Source organism: Urocampus carinirostris, chromosome 19 (assembly GCF_059441175.1).
Source record: "Urocampus carinirostris isolate Australia breed hairy pipefish chromosome 19, RoL_Ucar_1.0, whole genome shotgun sequence".
NCBI lineage: Eukaryota > Metazoa > Chordata > Actinopteri > Syngnathiformes > Syngnathidae > Urocampus > Urocampus carinirostris.
In genome coordinates this window covers 28,372,857-28,389,309 of record NC_142367.1, presented here as the reverse complement: position 1 = coordinate 28,389,309, position 16,453 = coordinate 28,372,857, and the positions used below count along the sequence as shown (strand labels likewise).

Genomic DNA, 16,453 nt, shown 5'->3' with positions numbered 1-16,453 from the left:
CTCTGTCATGTATGCACGTGCACGCGTGAGACAATCGCGTGCTCGGTGATGCTGATGCGGCGTGGAGGCATTTGATTGCAAAACGAATGACAGACATTTTATTTGCAAACAAACGATAATGCCTTGCAGTGCGGTGCAGCAACCCTATTAAAACACTGACGGCTTTAGTGGGGGGTGGGGGGTCGTAAGAGATTCTGCAATCCCTTTCTATTCACAATTACATAGTAGTCTCCTTTTTGAGTTTCCATTTATGAATTTTCACCAAAAAGACGACTCATACAAAAAACAACTGTTCTAAATATAAGCTTCCAAAATGCATATGCTCTAATAATAACCCCACGCCGGTTGGAAGGGCCCTGACGTTATCTTTTCGTGGGTGACTTTAATGTGTGCGGTTGGGTGGACATAAGGTGGCGCTATCTTTAAGAGAGCAAGCCAGGGAAGGGATGATGTAATGTGCTCGCAGACAATGATGTCATCCACTAAGACTCGGCAAGGATTTAAAGTGACAAAGGCTTTTTAAATGAAGCGAGGCTCTGTCGAAATTCTGCGTCAGGTTTTTTTTTTTCAGGAAGCAGTAGAAACGCCATCCGGGGATGTCCTTTGGAAAAAATAGTTACCAGATGCAAATGAATCAAGGGATGCTATGCCCTTGCACAATAGTATTGCCCTTTACACGTTGGTTAACTACTGTTAAAAGATAATAACTCCGAAATTGTTTAATTGATGTTGAAAATGTCAGGAAAAAATGTTAAAACGTCATATTGTCAGATATAACAAAATTGTAAATATGCTTGATGGCTGTTGAGATTGTCGTGTTTGTTTTGCTGCTGTTGGTGTCGGTGGATTTGTTCAGACCATGGACAATCGACTTTGGCCTGGACGGATCTATTGACACTAACAAAGATGTTATACAACGAAATTGTGAATACGCTTGATTGCTATTAAGATTTTCGAGAAGGGTTGTTCAAACCTCACATTGTGTTTGCTGTTAAACGTCATATTGAAATATAATATTGTGAATGTGCTTGATTGCTGTTGAGATTGTCAAGATTGTTTTCTGTTATTAGTGTCAATAAATTTGTTCAAACAAAAAAGAAAGAGATGCTGGGGCTGTACATACAGGGCTCTGTTTATTTTATTAGTGAGGGTGTTTAGGAAATACAAAACACAAGATTTTACCTTTTGCAGTTTTTCAACATTTTCTGTCCAAACTAACATATTTGACGATTGACCTCAAGTGTCTTTGACAAATTGGATGATGGAAGCAAAAGTTATTTTTACAAACTAGTCCTGAAAACAGTTACTCTTGCCTTTCGCAAAGAGACTGTCCGACTGACACCCTTTCCATTTTGGATGGAGCTTGACAAAATCTTGGTCTCATCCCGTTCCTCTGCTCCACCATGGTCCTGGCCCCATTCCTTTCCTTCAGATTCTTTGGTCCGGCCGTTTTTATCCCTTTCACACTCCGAGACCCAATCGTAAGTCCCGTCTTGAACTGGATCTTCACGGTTTGTTTCTTTAATGTCTGACCTGAGTGTGTCCAGAGTGGTAGCTACCTGTTGGTCTGCATCAACACTCTTTGTCTCCGGATCAGACGTGGTTTCCACCGCAGGTTCCGTGAAGACTGACTCCTCTTCTTTTTTGGGTATGTCGGTGTCCGAGATGCTGATATCGCAAGCGATCTTATAGAACAGGGAGTGCTTTTCCTTCATTTTTTCCAAACTTTGACTGATTGCGAATGTCATGCTTAAGTCATTGCCTTCATCAGTGCATGAAGGGTGGTCCACCTTTTGCAAATCCCCCTCGGTGCTGGTGTCTATCTCAGGGATGTGCAGAGGGAGGAATTCAAGACGGTGGCTGTTTGAGAGGAACCATTTGGATCTCAAATCAAAAGATGGATCATTCTTTTCGTCCTCTTTATAAGCCCCAGGTTCCTGAAGGTCTAGTTGGTCTCCTTTGCTGCTATCGGAGAAGCCCTCACCTCCATTTTGCTGAGAAACCGACAACGATGTGAGGTTACTCGGCGATGGCGGCCGTTTGAGTTTCGTAGAGCTCTCGGGCTGCGATTTGCTTCCGAACTTGACGGAACGGTTTTCGATGTCGGCATTTTGCTTTTTGGGATTTTCTACCTGTGAAGTTGGGCCTGCGATGAGGATATCGGGCTCATAGTAACTCTGAGAAGTTGTGGATGTATTCTCCGGGCATTTTGATTTGTGATCTAAAGAACAGTAATAGCACAGTAGAATAGAATGATCAATTTTTCTGCAACAAAATTACAAAAAGATTTCAGTACCTGATTTTGCAATTTCTTTTTCTGATGTGTCGCAGGGACACCCTTCCCACTTCAGTGGTGTATTGGCACTGTTGGGTATAGCTAGGTTAATGAATATAGCATTTGCTTTGGTCCAGAAAACAGTCAAATTACCATATTTTCCAGACTACTACCGTAAATTCCAGACTATAGAGCGCACCTGATTATAAGCCGCACCCACCTCATTTTAAGAGAACCGCTTTTGTAGTTACACAAGCCGCACCTGTACATAAGCCGCATGCGCCCACACTAAAACACGTAACACAATCACAGAAAATAACCCAAACGCGACCCGCGATTGTAACTGAATATAAAGTACACAGTCCAAAAACCGCAACCGGCATACTGAACGGAAAATGATACCGGTAGTTAAGGTTTGATGCAAACCTGCAGAGTCCGGGTCCCGTTGAAAATAATCCAAGGGAAAAAAATCTATATTTCCAAAGGTAAGGGTGGGAAAAATATATATCCACTATTGTCCGCTGCGTCCACAAACACATCTCACCTTTACTCCACTTCCCATCAGTCCCCGTTTTTGATTCGCCCGTGGAAAACATATCAGAATAAGTCTCTAAAAGAAATACATTACGAAAATATACAGCTGCAAATACATATTATACATGGTTACACATATTTACAAAAAAAGACGGTACACCGAGAGAGTTTTCAAAGCTTTACAAATAAAATTAAAACTTTCATCCCTAACCGTGCCTGTGAAGGGTAGCAAAACGCTACTAGGAACACGCTCGCAACACAGTTAATGGATCTGGATCGGTACTTGTAAAAATCATGGTAAACCGTCCTCATCTTCCTCCTTATAACTGACGTCATCAAAGTCGTCTTCCTCAGTATGGAAAAGAGACTTCGTCATATAGACGTCGTCTCACGCTCCCTTATTCAAAAACACGCTAGCAACACACTCGCAAAGCAAAGTTTACGTGCAGTAGGTGTTTCCTTCTTTATCGGACTGCTCGATTGCCTTTAGCTTGAAAGCTGCGTCATGTGCCTTTCTTATTGCAATTTACATGGTGAGGATATGTCTACGCTAATTTAAATTGTGCACAAGCTAAGAATTTGCAGTCTTCCTCGGCGCATGTATTCCACCAGTCTAAATCCTACATTTTGTACTTGAGCGCCGCTGGCGGCTGTTAGAAAAATAACATAAATTGGCCGCATCTCTGAATAAGCCGCAAGGTTGAACGTTTGGGAAAAAAGTAGCAGCTTATAGTCCGGAATTTACGGTACATGGTTCTGACCTTCCTTCCACTGATGCCTCCTTCCACTAGAGGGCCCCCACCAGGGTTTTAACTGGGCACAGGTGTGTCTGCTCTCCACACACCTATGCCTATCATCCTATCCCTTTTTTGCTTTTCCATTATGAAAAAGTAATCGGTTCTTAGTCTCTGGGAGCCCGCTCTGTTGAGGTTCTATATCCCGGGACTTAAAACATCACGTGCGTCACTGCCGACCAAGGATTGATGCACTGCGTCGGGGCACTGCTGACCTATTGTTTGTCTGAGCGTGAGTGCAAGTGTGCTTTTAGTCCGCACCGAAGACTTGAACTGAAATAATGTCAAGGCGCTGCACCGACCTATAATGGAGAGGCAGGTCGAGGCGGGGAAGGCCAGAACCGTGTACTGGTCGCCCATTTTTGTCGGTGGCTTTCAATTCTTTCAAAACAGAATGTACAAGCATGCTAAACTATAGGAGATTTACCTTTCTATTACTCGCTGCCGTATACGTTCCACACGCCTGAGTTTGGCCTCACGCTTCTTGCAATCAAGGTCCACTTCAGTGGTCAAAGTAGGAGAAAGCCCCTCAACAGCCTAACGTGCAAATCAGAATGAGCATTACACATCGAGGAAATCATGAAAGATTTCCTTTGCCTTTTTTTCAGTTCATTATTTGCTTTTGACAGTTTTGTGGATATTCAAATTTCGAATGGAATAATCTTGGTTTCAGAGCAGCGTCCAGTTCTGTTTTTTCACTGGTGATGTGTCGTTAGCAAATGTAATGGCTCTTTGAGCCGGCTCCCTTCGAAATAGCATTGTGTTGTTGGGGAATATAACAGCTCTTTAAGCCAGCTCATTGAAGTGAACGACAGAATCCGGCACCCCAAAAATCAGTAGCTGACTTCCTGCGAATTAGTAATGTGCCATTGGCGAACGTAATGGCCTAATGAGCCGACTCTTTGAAGTGATCAACAGTAGCCGTCTCCTGAACAATCAGAAGCCGTCTTCCTTCGATTTTGTGATGGGTCATTAGTGAACGTCATGGCTTTATGAGCTGACTCTTTGAAGTGAAGGACAGGAGTCTGTTCTCTTTGCTCTTTTGTCCCCTCTCCTCTGTTTGTTTTAAAGATTTAAATTTAAATTTTTTGCGTGTTTTTCAGAGCTGCTTTGTACTTCCAGTCAAAATTGGCGAGAGGTCTAATTGTAAGTACAGTAATCCCTTGCTCTGTCTTGGCGCTTTTGCAGATTAATATCGTGCATTGTGTTCTACATTCTGATTGACTAATCAGCTACACTACTTATGCGCATTTTATTTTTCAATGTCCAGGTTCTCGAAACGCCATCGTGTGAACGAAACCCTCCGGACCCTTTGAAAGCACCAAAAAGCAAAGGAAAATGCTTTCCATCACTGACAAACTTGGACTTCTCCACATGATAAAGGAAGGTAAAAGCATTTGTGCCTCTCATTTCTGTTTCCCAATAATTTCCACATGATGGCGACAAAATATCATCTGAAGTAGAAGTGGATAATGTCCTGAATCAATAGTGTAATACGGCAAGAAAATTGTTTTCTAAATTATAATTTGACAGAACAGAAGTTATTTGTAAAATTAAACGTTACAAAGTACTTTTATTTGTTAAACACATGTTTGAGCCTGTAAATAGGGATTGTTCTTTGATTTCAATGGATAATACAGTATATAATAATAATAATAATAATAAAGCTTTTATCGTCGCCGGCGACTTTAATCGGGAATGTTTAAGGACTGTACTTCCCAAATCCATTCAATACGTGGACTGAGCAATTAGGGGAAAAAACCCTGGACCGTGTGTACAGTAAGATCAAACATTTAGTTGGATCTGGCCATCTCCGTCTGTCCCTCACCCCCTCATACACCCACCTCCGGAGGAAAACAAAGCCTATGCAACAAGGACAGTACAAACATCCTCTTTGTTCCTTTATCTCTTTGTTTTCTTTATCCTCACTGTAAAACGTGGACCTGGAGTGCCTCGTCCAATTTCGTTGTCACAATATATTCAACCCATGTTGTAACAATGACAAAGGTCAATTCTATTCTATTCTATAATAAATAAAGGTTTCTTCTTTGCGGGTTTTGACTGTCATGGATTGGATTACTGTACATTTTTTTGTTGCTTTTGGCAATAACTGTGACAAATGGTGGGTTCGAACTGGGCTCAGGTGTGTCCGATCTCCACACACATATGCTTATCATCCTATCTCTTCTTACACGACTGTACTTGGTTGCGTCATTGTCATTTTCAATTCTTCTGCCATAATCTTCCTGGTTTGCGTGTCATTTTCATTTCCACCACAACGATGCCAGTTTTCATTGTGATTTGTTGTTGTTTTGCGGTTTCTTCTTTCTTACTTTACTCCTTGCATTTTCTCCAGTTTCAGGTTTGCTTTTAATTTTGGGTTTCTTGTTTGGGCATTTTGTCAGTGTCTTTGAGCCCACTTATACGTTTGGTATTTTGGTCATAATTTTGTTAATAAATACCGTGATTGTTTTAAAATGAAATAATCTGCATTTCTATAGCGCTTTTCAAGTCAAGACTTCCCAAAGCGCTTTACATTGTGCTTCACATTTCCCAATAGTGGATGTGCAGCCATGTAAGGCGCTAACCTGCTTATTGGGGGTATTAGGGGTTCAGTGTCTTACCCAAGGACACTGCGACATGTAACACGGAGAAGCCGGGATTCGAACTGCGATCTCTAGATCCCAAGACGAACACTCTACCTCCTGAGCCACTGCCGCCCCCCCTTCTAATTTCGGCCTCCACCATCCCACAAACTTAACATCCAGCTTCCGTTTGCTCACGAGAGCGGAATCTCTGCAGAAGCAGCTCTTCTTACATCCGAGTCTGACTCTGAGTTCCTGGCTGCCAGTCGGCCTGCCTTCATCAGATGTCTCGGGGGCTTTTCTCCGGAGGCTTGCACCGGCCTGCTTGTCCTGGATTTTTTGCCCGGCTCCGTCAGTCGCCGCCGTGCCTCCGATGGGACCTGCTCAGGAAGCAAGTCTTCAAACTCTGCTGGGGGATCTTCCACGGAAACCCGCCGGGCGACCAGGGAAGACGGCAGTACGGTGGTAACCACCCTCGTCACCCTTAAAGGGAAGGGGGCCTGAGGAAGAGAGTTATTGCAAAGTCTTCAGTGACCCAAAAAAAAATCCAAGGACAGGCTGTCTGATGGAATTTTGCTCCTTTGTAGTACTGTAGATTCTGGACTACAGAGCGCACCTGATTATAATCTTGCATGCTCAGATTGAGGAATGATTTTTATCTTTGTGCGATCCGCGCTCGGTTTAAAGCCGCAGGTCGACTTGGTGCCGACTGCATGAGGATTTTGGCCGCTTTAGCAACAGAATGCTAACCGCGCCGTGTCCCCGCACACCAATGGTCGTTTTCAGCTGCGTCATTTCTTTTCTGTTTATCTGACATACTTTAGGAGCACGTGACCATTTGAAAAAGTGATTACAAAGACGAGCACATGAAGAAAATGGGATTAGGGCCACTCTCCCATAAAATGTGAGCACAATATTTCTGGACGACCCGACCAGGGTAACCATACTGCGCAGAATAGTGCCAGATTGCAACACAGACATGTCTTTTGTTGTTGTTGTCATTAGTGGTTATTTCGTTAATAGAGCAAATTGAATGCTTTTTATCATTCTTCAAGGATTAAAGGAAACTTCAGGATTTGAGATTGATGCGGATTCTATGGAAAGAGAAGGGTCACATTTTTATGGAAAACATTCAGTGCTGTTCAATTTATATGTATGAATTTAGATCTGTATGAAATAATTTATTGGTAAAACAAGTTCAAATATAGGGGGTACATCATAGATTGAATTGATTATTTTTTTTTGTTTTTATTTATGAGAATATTGTGAACTTTATTTGCAACAATTGCTCATTTTGTGTGCATTCTGTATATTTTTTTTGGTCGTTTTTTTGGTTGCTTTAAGGATAAATAGACTAAAAGATTTACAGATAAACTAAGTAAAAATACTGAATTAAATGGCATCAAACGTTGTTTTGCTCTAGTTATTTATAACAAGAATAACATTGAGAAAAAGCAGGACTAATTTCTCTGGAAGGGCATCATAAATGTTTCCAGACGTCACAGCAGTGTTTTGCATTGAGAGCGCATGCATGGTGGAAAAGAGCTGCTCGCTGTTTTCCCTGGTGGCGCCAGGAATAAAAAAGACTGCACTGTATCTAAAGCCAGCCATAGTGTTTAAAATGTTAGCAAAAAAGTTGCAGCTCGGTGTCTGGAATTTTCAGGCCTTTTTTAAAGAATGAGAAAATAGTACTGTATTTTCCGGGCTACCAAGCGCACCTAGAAAACCCAAATTTGACAAAAATTCGAAAGTGCGTCCTATAATCCGGCCCCCCTTGGTAGAGAACTTTCATCATGGCCTCGTACCCCTGCTTCTTTCCTGGTCCACTGGATACCCGCTGTGTTCCAACTCGGTTACCCCGAAAACCGACATCAAATACCCGAATTTTCTCAACGTACCCACTCCAAATACACAGGAAACAGATAGGAAGAGGTGATTTATGAATGAATAGCTGTTTTGTCCCTTTTTGGGCGTACTTAACTAGCCTACAATACATTCATTTTATTCTGTTTTCTGTGCCTTTAGGCCAGGGGAATGCAACCCCAATCGACCGGTAAACGTATCCAAACGTGCATTGGAGCTGGTAAGACGGAGCAAGTGCACCTGATGAAATATCCGGTAAGCAAAACTTGATTTGTTTGCGGCCAGCCAACAAACCTCTTTTATTTCTGAATTTTGGGTTTTGGCAGGCGGAGAGGGTAAGGGAGCTTTCTTCCAAGAAGTCATCCTCTCCTGGTTTCTCTTCATCCTCTCCATCTGCTCCTCCTCGCTCATCTTCATCTTCTGAGGGCGACACGAGCGACTAAGAACATAACATTTGTTTGTGCGGGATTCACGTGCAAGCATGTGATGCTGCATGTGCCCAAGTGATACTGTCAACGTATGGAATCCAGAAGGGGCAAATCTACTGAGGTGTGAGCTTGTGCGTCCCCCTGTTGGCCAACGTGAGTAGCGCAATGTGTCCTAATTGTAGGGAAGATGACAGAATCAAACAATTTCCATTTGGCTGCGTTACCAAAGGGCTTTAAACAGTTTTGGACTATTTATGGAGCTGGATGTGTGTTTGTGTGTGTGAAAACACAAAATGAAAGAGAAATACGGGAGGATTCCAACCTTAGTGGATTGAGATGCTGTATCTGCTGTGTTCCCCTTTATGGCCCCCTGAGATTCTAGAGAGATAAATACAATGATAAATGGATGCATCAAAGAAAATAGCAGACAAATTATTCTTTTAACCCTGTACGACGCAGTGTTGTACAAATGTTTTTCGGGTTGTTGACTTTCTTCAACATTAGCACATTAGGTGTTATTGTTCGGACTCACAATTATTCTCGGTGGGAAAATTGCATAGAAGCCTGGCCCACAGGAACAGAACTCTTATAATCTGCAAAACTTTGGCTCAGCAGCGACACTTTGTTTTTTTCTTTTTACTGAATTGATCATCATCAAAGGTGTTCCTAAAAAGTTGAAAGTTTAATCATTTCTTCATGAAGTATATGTAAACAAAGCCCAAATAAGTACAAAGAGCCAGCATGCTTCAGTTCAACTGCGCCTATCTCTTTTCATTTTACTTTTAGAAAAGCTGTTCGAGGCTGAACACATTAGGTTGCGGAAATGGTGGCTGGGTGGAGTGCTGGAGAGTGTGGCGTAATGCTCGTCCCTGCACGTTTATTTCTATTTCTACTTGTCAGTTTAGCATGTAAAAAGGCCTGCTTCCTCGGGCCAACCCCGAGGAAGATGAGAAAAGCATGTCTGAGAAATGCACATACTTGCACGTGCAACATGGATGAGCTGACTGAGGCAGCAATGATGGCACAAGCCAAGAGATGGTGGCAGAGTGTAACAAAGTTCCAAATTCTGTACACCTCCTTTAAGTTAATATAAAAAATGTTATAAAAATGAAATAGGTAAACATTTCATTTTCGTCTCTAAAGGCCTCTTATAACGCCATCTCAGCGGCTAAAAATGGTGTTTGATCTTTTCGATCGCTGGGTCTTACAGGGTTAAATGTGAGTTCATGCAAACCCGATGGATCCTTGTGTGTTTTTACGTGAGCTTGAAATTTTTCTCCTTTGAGATCTGCAGTGTGGATCCCCTGAAAGACAACATTAAAACCACAAAATGTGCCCAATTTCCTCCATAAATTGGCTTTCCTCACTTCATAGGGAGAAGCTGTCCATCGGAGGTCCTGGTTCCTGCTCTGAAAAATTTCGAGGAGCTCCCTGGGTAAATGAGGGCGAATGGGCGGAAGTTCTTCTTCCTCTTTCTGCTGGGGTTGACACAAGAGATAAGAGGTAATGCTATTACATATCCTTCAATATTTGCACACTCTTTTGAAGGGACACGGTGTCATATTTGACCACTAGATGTCGCTTTATTGTGTAGTGCAGGCGTTGCCCACCAGTTTTATATGCATTTAAAAAATAACCACTAACCGTAATGCCAGTTAGAAATCGAATTTCTTAGATAATCACAATGACCCATTATATATTTTCCGAACCAGTCCATGAGCTTATTAGGAGGTTTAAGGGGGCACCACGTAGGAGACCCCTGCTCTGGCAAATACCTGGCATAAATCAATACTTTGTCATATTTTCCCACAAATTCAATAGTCTTACAATTGGCACATGCGGAATCTCTGTGGCTAAACTGGGAAATTCAGGATGTGGCGCAGAAGACTCCAACCCTGAACACAACAAAAAGGAGTTGCAAATTTAGTTTCATCTGGAAGTGCGACAAAACCTTAAGTGTAAAAAAATGTAAAGAAAATGACAAATACTGTGGCCTTTGTATAATCCTAGCAAGAAGCAGAAGTGGTCCCTATTCACTTTTAGTCCAGCGAGAATGTCCTCCATCATCCAGAGCTCCCTTTGAGCCTGAGACTGCTCCTGAAAGGAAGCAAATAAGTCAGAGTAGAAGGACTCTTCACAAAGAATTGAATGACACTGACAGGCTTGGGTAGGGTTACTTGAACTGGATTACTTTCGATGACTTTTGGATTACTCCAATACCAAATATTCTAATTAAAGACAAAAGAAACTAAATATGAATCAAATGACTCAATTTTGTGCAGGCTTGGGGAGTAACAGAATACATGGAACGGCAAAAATGATGTTTGGATTGATTTTCATTTTGTTTCTGTCGCATTTTATGTTCGTTTTGCCGCAGATCAAAGCGATCAAAGCCAGGAGAGAAAGCTTACCACGAGTTGGGAGTCGTCATTTTATTCATATTTAGTTTCTTTTGTCTTTTATTAGCATATTTGGTATTGGAGTAATCCAAAAGTCATTGAAAGTAATCAAGTTAAAGTAACCCTACCCAACCATGGACACTGATCACTGATGTGCAGTCAGGGGAGGCAGAGCAGAGGCATAAGCGACCTAAGCAGCTGCAGGGGGCCTTGTGACCACTAAGGGGCCCCCAAGAGCAGTTCAATAACCGGTATATGGAATCAAATATACACTGTATCAGTTTTGTTTGTATGTTTGAGTGATGACTATTCATATATACTATCCATTGTACCTCAATTAAGTATTATGTTAACAGAGAATGGTTTCCTACAGCCATTCTACCGCCAGGGATGGAGATCCTTCCAGATCTCCCCAAAGCGTTTGAGCTGCTTAGTTAACTCTCTTAAAATGAGTTCTGTGACTGGTATCCAAAACTTTGTTGCATCTGCAAATAAGCATATCAACATTGAGCACACTTTTTCCTCTTATAACATTTCAAATGATTTGTTTCTATATCCAGAGGATTTTAGTTGAGCACTAATGTAGTCGGAATGGAGAGCTTTTCTCGAGTTGTGCCTTTTGTGCCTGCACTGCGGAATATACAGTTCCATCCCACTCTCTGAAAATATGTCTTTTTAAATATTTCTTATTGAATTTTAGTAATACCAATATTCTTTTAACTAAGTCCACCTGAAAAGTAAGAAAAACAATCCCTAAAATGAGTGACGTGCTGTCAGGGGAGGCAGGTGAGGCTGTGTCTCACCTGTCGTCATGTCAATACAAAACTAAAACTATACTAAGTGATTATATTTATTCAGCGTTAAAGTTCTTTCTCATTTGACTTCACAATTCTCAGAATTCTCACAATATCTTATCCATATTAATAAAACGTGTTTAATTAGTACGTCATTTATTACTATTGTAAGCGTCTGTAGATGCAAAGTGAGGCATGCAATTCTCTTGCATCATGGCAGAGGGCGATAGTGAGACCAGTAATTCTAATTTGGTGAACACCTCAGTACCAACAATTTTATTAGTAGGCTTAACATAAAGCACACATTTGATGAAATCTCGTTCATGCAAACATACCTGCGGCATCCCAAAGTTGCATACGTGCTGCAGGTGTGAGCGGAAAACAAAAAGTTCACTTTCCGTCCTTTCATATTGACTCCACACGACCTCCATATCCTGGAAGATAGGATCGGGGGCAAATGTTCACTTCAGAGCAAATTATGATGACCTCCTTTTGTGTGAGTGCTTAAAGTTTGCACACCAAGTATAAGTCGCACATTCTGGCCCGGATTGTGACCAGTTCTTCCTGCAGGAAAACCTTGTGGATCAAGGCCTCCTCCTGGGCTCGGGTTCCTTGGCTTCTCCAGTCCTCTAGTTCCAGTCTCAACACCTCCAAAGCGCACTGGACGCTATCCTGGTAAGAGAATCAAACGCACAAAAACAACAACTATTTATTGGAAAAAAATGTTTAGTTTTTGGTTAGAAACGATTGCTTTAGCGACCTTGTCCATTTGGAGTTGTGAGAGTTCGACGGACAAACACTGCAGAAGCTTGTCGCACCCGCATAATCTTGTCAAAACGGCCTGAAAGAGAAAGAAATGAGGATGTTCTAGCTGCTTTTCAAGCAGTGCTTACCACTTATTTTCTGTTGCCCCCCCCTCTGAAGAAGAAATCCTCTTGCGCCCCAAAACCCCCAACCAAAAAGGTTTTTTCTGACCCCGGCAAACCATATACTGAGAAAGTGAAATGACATAAAAACATTAAATAATAATGCAAACACATAAACAATGTTTTCAACTCAAGAGCGCAATATTAAAAAAAAAAACTGCAAAACAAAATTATATAAAATGATTCGTGCTGATTTTTTACAAATCATCACATTTTGCAGAACACTGCTCCCTAGTGTTGTGAAATTGCAAATGTCAAATGCGCCCCCCCTCTGACTGACACCCCACTATTTGAAAACCTCTGTCTTAACTCTCTTATCACCACAAGGGGTGCCTGAGCCCCCATTTTACAAGCACTATTTAAATGACTGCAAACGATATTTTTAAAAAAATCGAATTGAATAGCTAGAGTTCTCTAAAACACCCACAAGGTGTCAGCTACATCCCATTATCATATCTCACAGTCATCAACATGTGGCTACGGTCTAATCACAGGCAAGAAATGACACAGAGAGGGCAAAATAAGTAATGCATTTTGCAGAGCATTTTTTGTTACCTGTAACCAATTAAAAACGTTTGACTTTATTAGTTTTGATCGTAAAAGAGGCAATGTGTTTGGGTACTGATGGGTCATGATTGATGTGGGTGTCTGTCTCCAGTAATTGCTTTCCCATCTACTACACAGGCCCATAAAACGCCTGGTCATAGTGAAAAATAGTTAACAATTTATGGACAACTGAGAGAGCAAGAATCAAAAGGGGTTTTGGAATATATTTATAAACAATGTTCCTTCTAAGCTGCGTGTGCGCGCAATTGCGCACTACCCAGAGCTTTTCAGCACACAAGAAAATCTAGCCAGCTCACAAAAATCAGGGCTCGAAATTGCTAATTAAGAAGCTAATTAAGTCAAAGTTACAGTGCATGAAGGTAAAAATACAAGGGTTCTCCTGACACTGTGTTCTAAATGTGGTATTTGGAAGTCATGGTCGAAGTAGAACGAAGTTGGGTCAAGTCAGTAGAGTTTTTCGAGAATCGGCTTCTTCGGCTCGGCTCACTAAAAAGAACCGGCTCTTTTGGGTTCCAAACGGCTCTTCAGGTTGTTTTTGCTTCTTTAATCCCAACATGACCAAATATTAAGTAAAATTATGCATAAAACGACTTAAAGGAAGGGGGAAATAGAACAAAAAAGCAAAAAAATACCAAAATGAAAAAGTAGTGAAAAGCTGAGAAAAAAACTAAACAAAAGGAGAGAAAAAAGAAGGAAAAAAGCAGAAAAAAAGGAAGAAACAGAGGAAAAAAGAAAATAGAGAACAAAAAGAAAAAAGGAACAGCTAGGAAAAAATAAACACAATGAGATTTTTTTTAAAGGAATTAAAAGAATGGGAAAAAATGGGGAAAAGGAAGAAAAAGTTGGTGTTGCATTCAAATCATTTCCAATTATGTCAAGTGAATCTTGTTGCCAACATTGTACTTCCACTCAAAAATGTGATTAAATACAGTTGTTTATCGTGCAATAAGCCCCCCAAAATGTTAGTATTATGCGACAAAAGATACCAGGAAAAAAAAGAAATGGAAATCTTGTGAAAGAATTGTTGTGAAAACAAATGACGTTTGTAGGCAATCGTACATGAGTCAAATCATCCAAAAGTTAATTTTTTTTTTTTTTGCATTGCCGGAAACAGCAAGATGTAAGTTGATGTCAAGTATTGGACATGTTTGATAATGACTTAGTTGCCACACTTGGGATTGCTGTTGCTCACTGTTGTTTCAAGCGTTGCTCACCCACTATGTGTGAACATTTTGACCCGCAAGGAAAATTACAGGGAACATTGTTTATAACAGATCATATTTCCAGTTTTACGTAGTCTTTCAACGTTTTCATGTTGAATTCCAGTCTCCACTTCATTATAATCCTGAAAAATCCAAGTCCATTTTTATGTTTTGTTTTTAATCTTAGATTGTTTGAACACATGTTTATGGTAGATCTTGCCAGTTATTGAAGGTTTGTGTTGTTCTGAAAAAGGGCCAAAAGTACCGTATTTTTCGCACTATAAGGCGCACCGGATTATAAGGCGCTAAAATGGGAACGTGGACAAAACAGTCAGATAGTTCAATCAAACGTATTACCCCCTTAACATTCCCAAAGCTTGCAAAGAAGCAAATACGTGTCGTAGACACGTGCGGATGCGGTGTCCGTACGATGTCACCAAACAAACATTTCTTAGTTTCCATTTTATTTTTTGCTGGCAACTGTGTGGACAGCAAAGTAAGAATTTGATTGTGCAGGGAAACGGGGCTCTTTACTGTGCATATGACAATAAACACTTTGAATTGAATTGAGTTTAAAAATAGACTCATCACAGAAACATCAAGATCGTTCTAAAACAAGATACCGGGAAAATATAAAGCCGCATAGCTCACCTAAGTTCTCTTGCAGCCATCACGTTCAATACTGATAACCATGGTCTTCTTACAACCGTGAGTGTAGTAAATCCAGGAGAGTCAAATATTTACAAATACAGAATAGTAAAACATGTTTTCTCTATGCCGTAGTGCAACCCAACCTGTGATTCACATTCATCTTTTTCGGCCAATCGCAGGCTTTGTTTCGCCCCTTTAGCCTATGCGAGCCTGTAAATGATTAAAAAAGATCCGCCCCCTTTACCTCCAAATAACTTTAGCCAATAGTGACTGATTCAAATGACGATTGACACATTGGTTAGGAAACGAAACGCCGGTATATAAATCCCAGCATACACCGCGGACGACTTCGCCTTCGGGGGAAAATCGAGTCGGCGGCTGCTTGCTTTAGTTGCAAGACTTTGCCACTTAATATTGATGCATATATAAGGCGCACTGTATTATAAGGCGCATGATCAGCTTTTGAAAAAAATAAAGGCTTTTAGGTGCCCCTTATAGTGCGGAAAATACGGTAATCACTCATAACATGATGGTGGCCGAAATAACCCCCAAATTCCAAGCGGCCTGTATGATACTTGCTCAATCCTGCATAACGCAGCAACTTACGTCTGCGTCGCTTTCCAGAGGTCTGATCGGAGTCGACTCGGACTTCGGAGTCTGTAAAGTGAGCGATACTTGAAATTCAATGGAAAACTACTGCAGCGAACAAAAACTGGGTGAAATGTGGGTACACTAACAGATAAATGGCTGTGTTGAGGGTGCTTATGTTGTTGGGTCTGATGCACATGTCTGGACGACGGCGGCAAAGGGGGTAGCAGGTCCGTGCGGGCCCCCGCAGAGGAGCTCTAAAAAAACGAGGCGAAATTGAACGCATCATGAGACAACAGCCGTTTCTTAGACATTCTATAATCACCTTTCCCGAAGATCTTTGCCTAGTTGGGGAGTGACGGACAGATCCATAAATCGGTGTAGGCTAAGAGCAGAGATGGCATTACAGCGTTTGGCTTCAATTCAAATTCTTGAGCATTTGTTTTTCTGAGGATGAAAGTCTTGTGGTTTTCACCTTGTGCCACCTTTCAGTTCCCGGACTAGTGGGAGCGGACCGGAACTTGAACTTGGGTGAGGCCGGTGCGCAGTAAAGCCTGTTGGGCACGGTAGCCGAGTCGTCCTGGGGTCGAATGTCCATCCTTCCCACCGGTGTGTGGGTGCGAGACCCCAGGTCACTCCTGGGAGTTGAAAAACCCGTGCCTCTCGATCCTGTATGCGGGGTTATGAAAGGGAGAGGATCCCCATCCTGGTTTGGACCCCATGGGCTCGGGGTTCGAGGTGAGGGGCTGCGCAGAGGCAAATATCGTCAATTCCTGACGACTAAGCCGTACGCTCAAATTTAATAACCTGACTTAATTCGGCCATTATACAAGCCTCACCAGACTTT

General features: G+C 41.7%; 1 protein-coding gene and 1 long non-coding RNA gene across 6 annotated transcripts in view; one reads left to right on the top strand and one right to left on the bottom strand.

Annotated features, from left to right (window-relative positions):
- Positions 1 to 1,215: 1,215 nt before the first annotated feature.
- The window catches only part of plekha4 (pleckstrin homology domain containing A4), a 28,512-nt gene continuing 13,274 nt past the window's right edge, over positions 1,216 to 16,453 (bottom strand). For 2 of the 5 annotated variants that reach the window (XM_088323534.1, XM_088323537.1), the window contains exons 8-24: positions 16,082 to 16,352; positions 15,932 to 15,991; positions 15,756 to 15,863; positions 15,625 to 15,675; positions 12,433 to 12,513; positions 12,192 to 12,344; positions 12,008 to 12,106; positions 10,468 to 10,576; positions 10,307 to 10,374; positions 9,847 to 9,957; positions 9,714 to 9,783; positions 8,802 to 8,857; positions 8,346 to 8,471; positions 6,422 to 6,688; positions 4,031 to 4,140; positions 2,297 to 2,364; positions 1,216 to 2,221 (exon numbers count right to left, since the gene is read on the bottom strand). In XM_088323534.1, the coding sequence (XP_088179660.1) occupies positions 1,281 to 2,221; positions 2,297 to 2,364; positions 4,031 to 4,140; positions 6,422 to 6,688; positions 8,346 to 8,471; positions 8,802 to 8,857; positions 9,714 to 9,783; positions 9,847 to 9,957; positions 10,307 to 10,374; positions 10,468 to 10,576; positions 12,008 to 12,106; positions 12,192 to 12,344; positions 12,433 to 12,513; positions 15,625 to 15,675; positions 15,756 to 15,863; positions 15,932 to 15,991; positions 16,082 to 16,352 (2,749 nt within the window). In that variant the 3' untranslated portion in view covers positions 1,216 to 1,280. The remainder of the gene's footprint in view (positions 2,222 to 2,296; positions 2,365 to 4,030; positions 4,141 to 6,421; positions 6,689 to 8,345; positions 8,472 to 8,801; positions 8,858 to 9,713; positions 9,784 to 9,846; positions 9,958 to 10,306; positions 10,375 to 10,467; positions 10,577 to 12,007; positions 12,107 to 12,191; positions 12,345 to 12,432; positions 12,514 to 15,624; positions 15,676 to 15,755; positions 15,864 to 15,931; positions 15,992 to 16,081; positions 16,353 to 16,453) is intronic. The other 3 variants (XM_088323538.1, XM_088323535.1, XM_088323536.1) reach the window with 3 other exon arrangements.
- Positions 4,895 to 9,978, top strand: LOC148347916 (uncharacterized). Its single transcript, XR_015847982.1, has 4 exons — positions 4,895 to 4,990; positions 8,214 to 8,306; positions 8,378 to 8,632; positions 9,854 to 9,978. It is a non-coding gene; the product is annotated as an uncharacterized LOC148347916 (long non-coding RNA).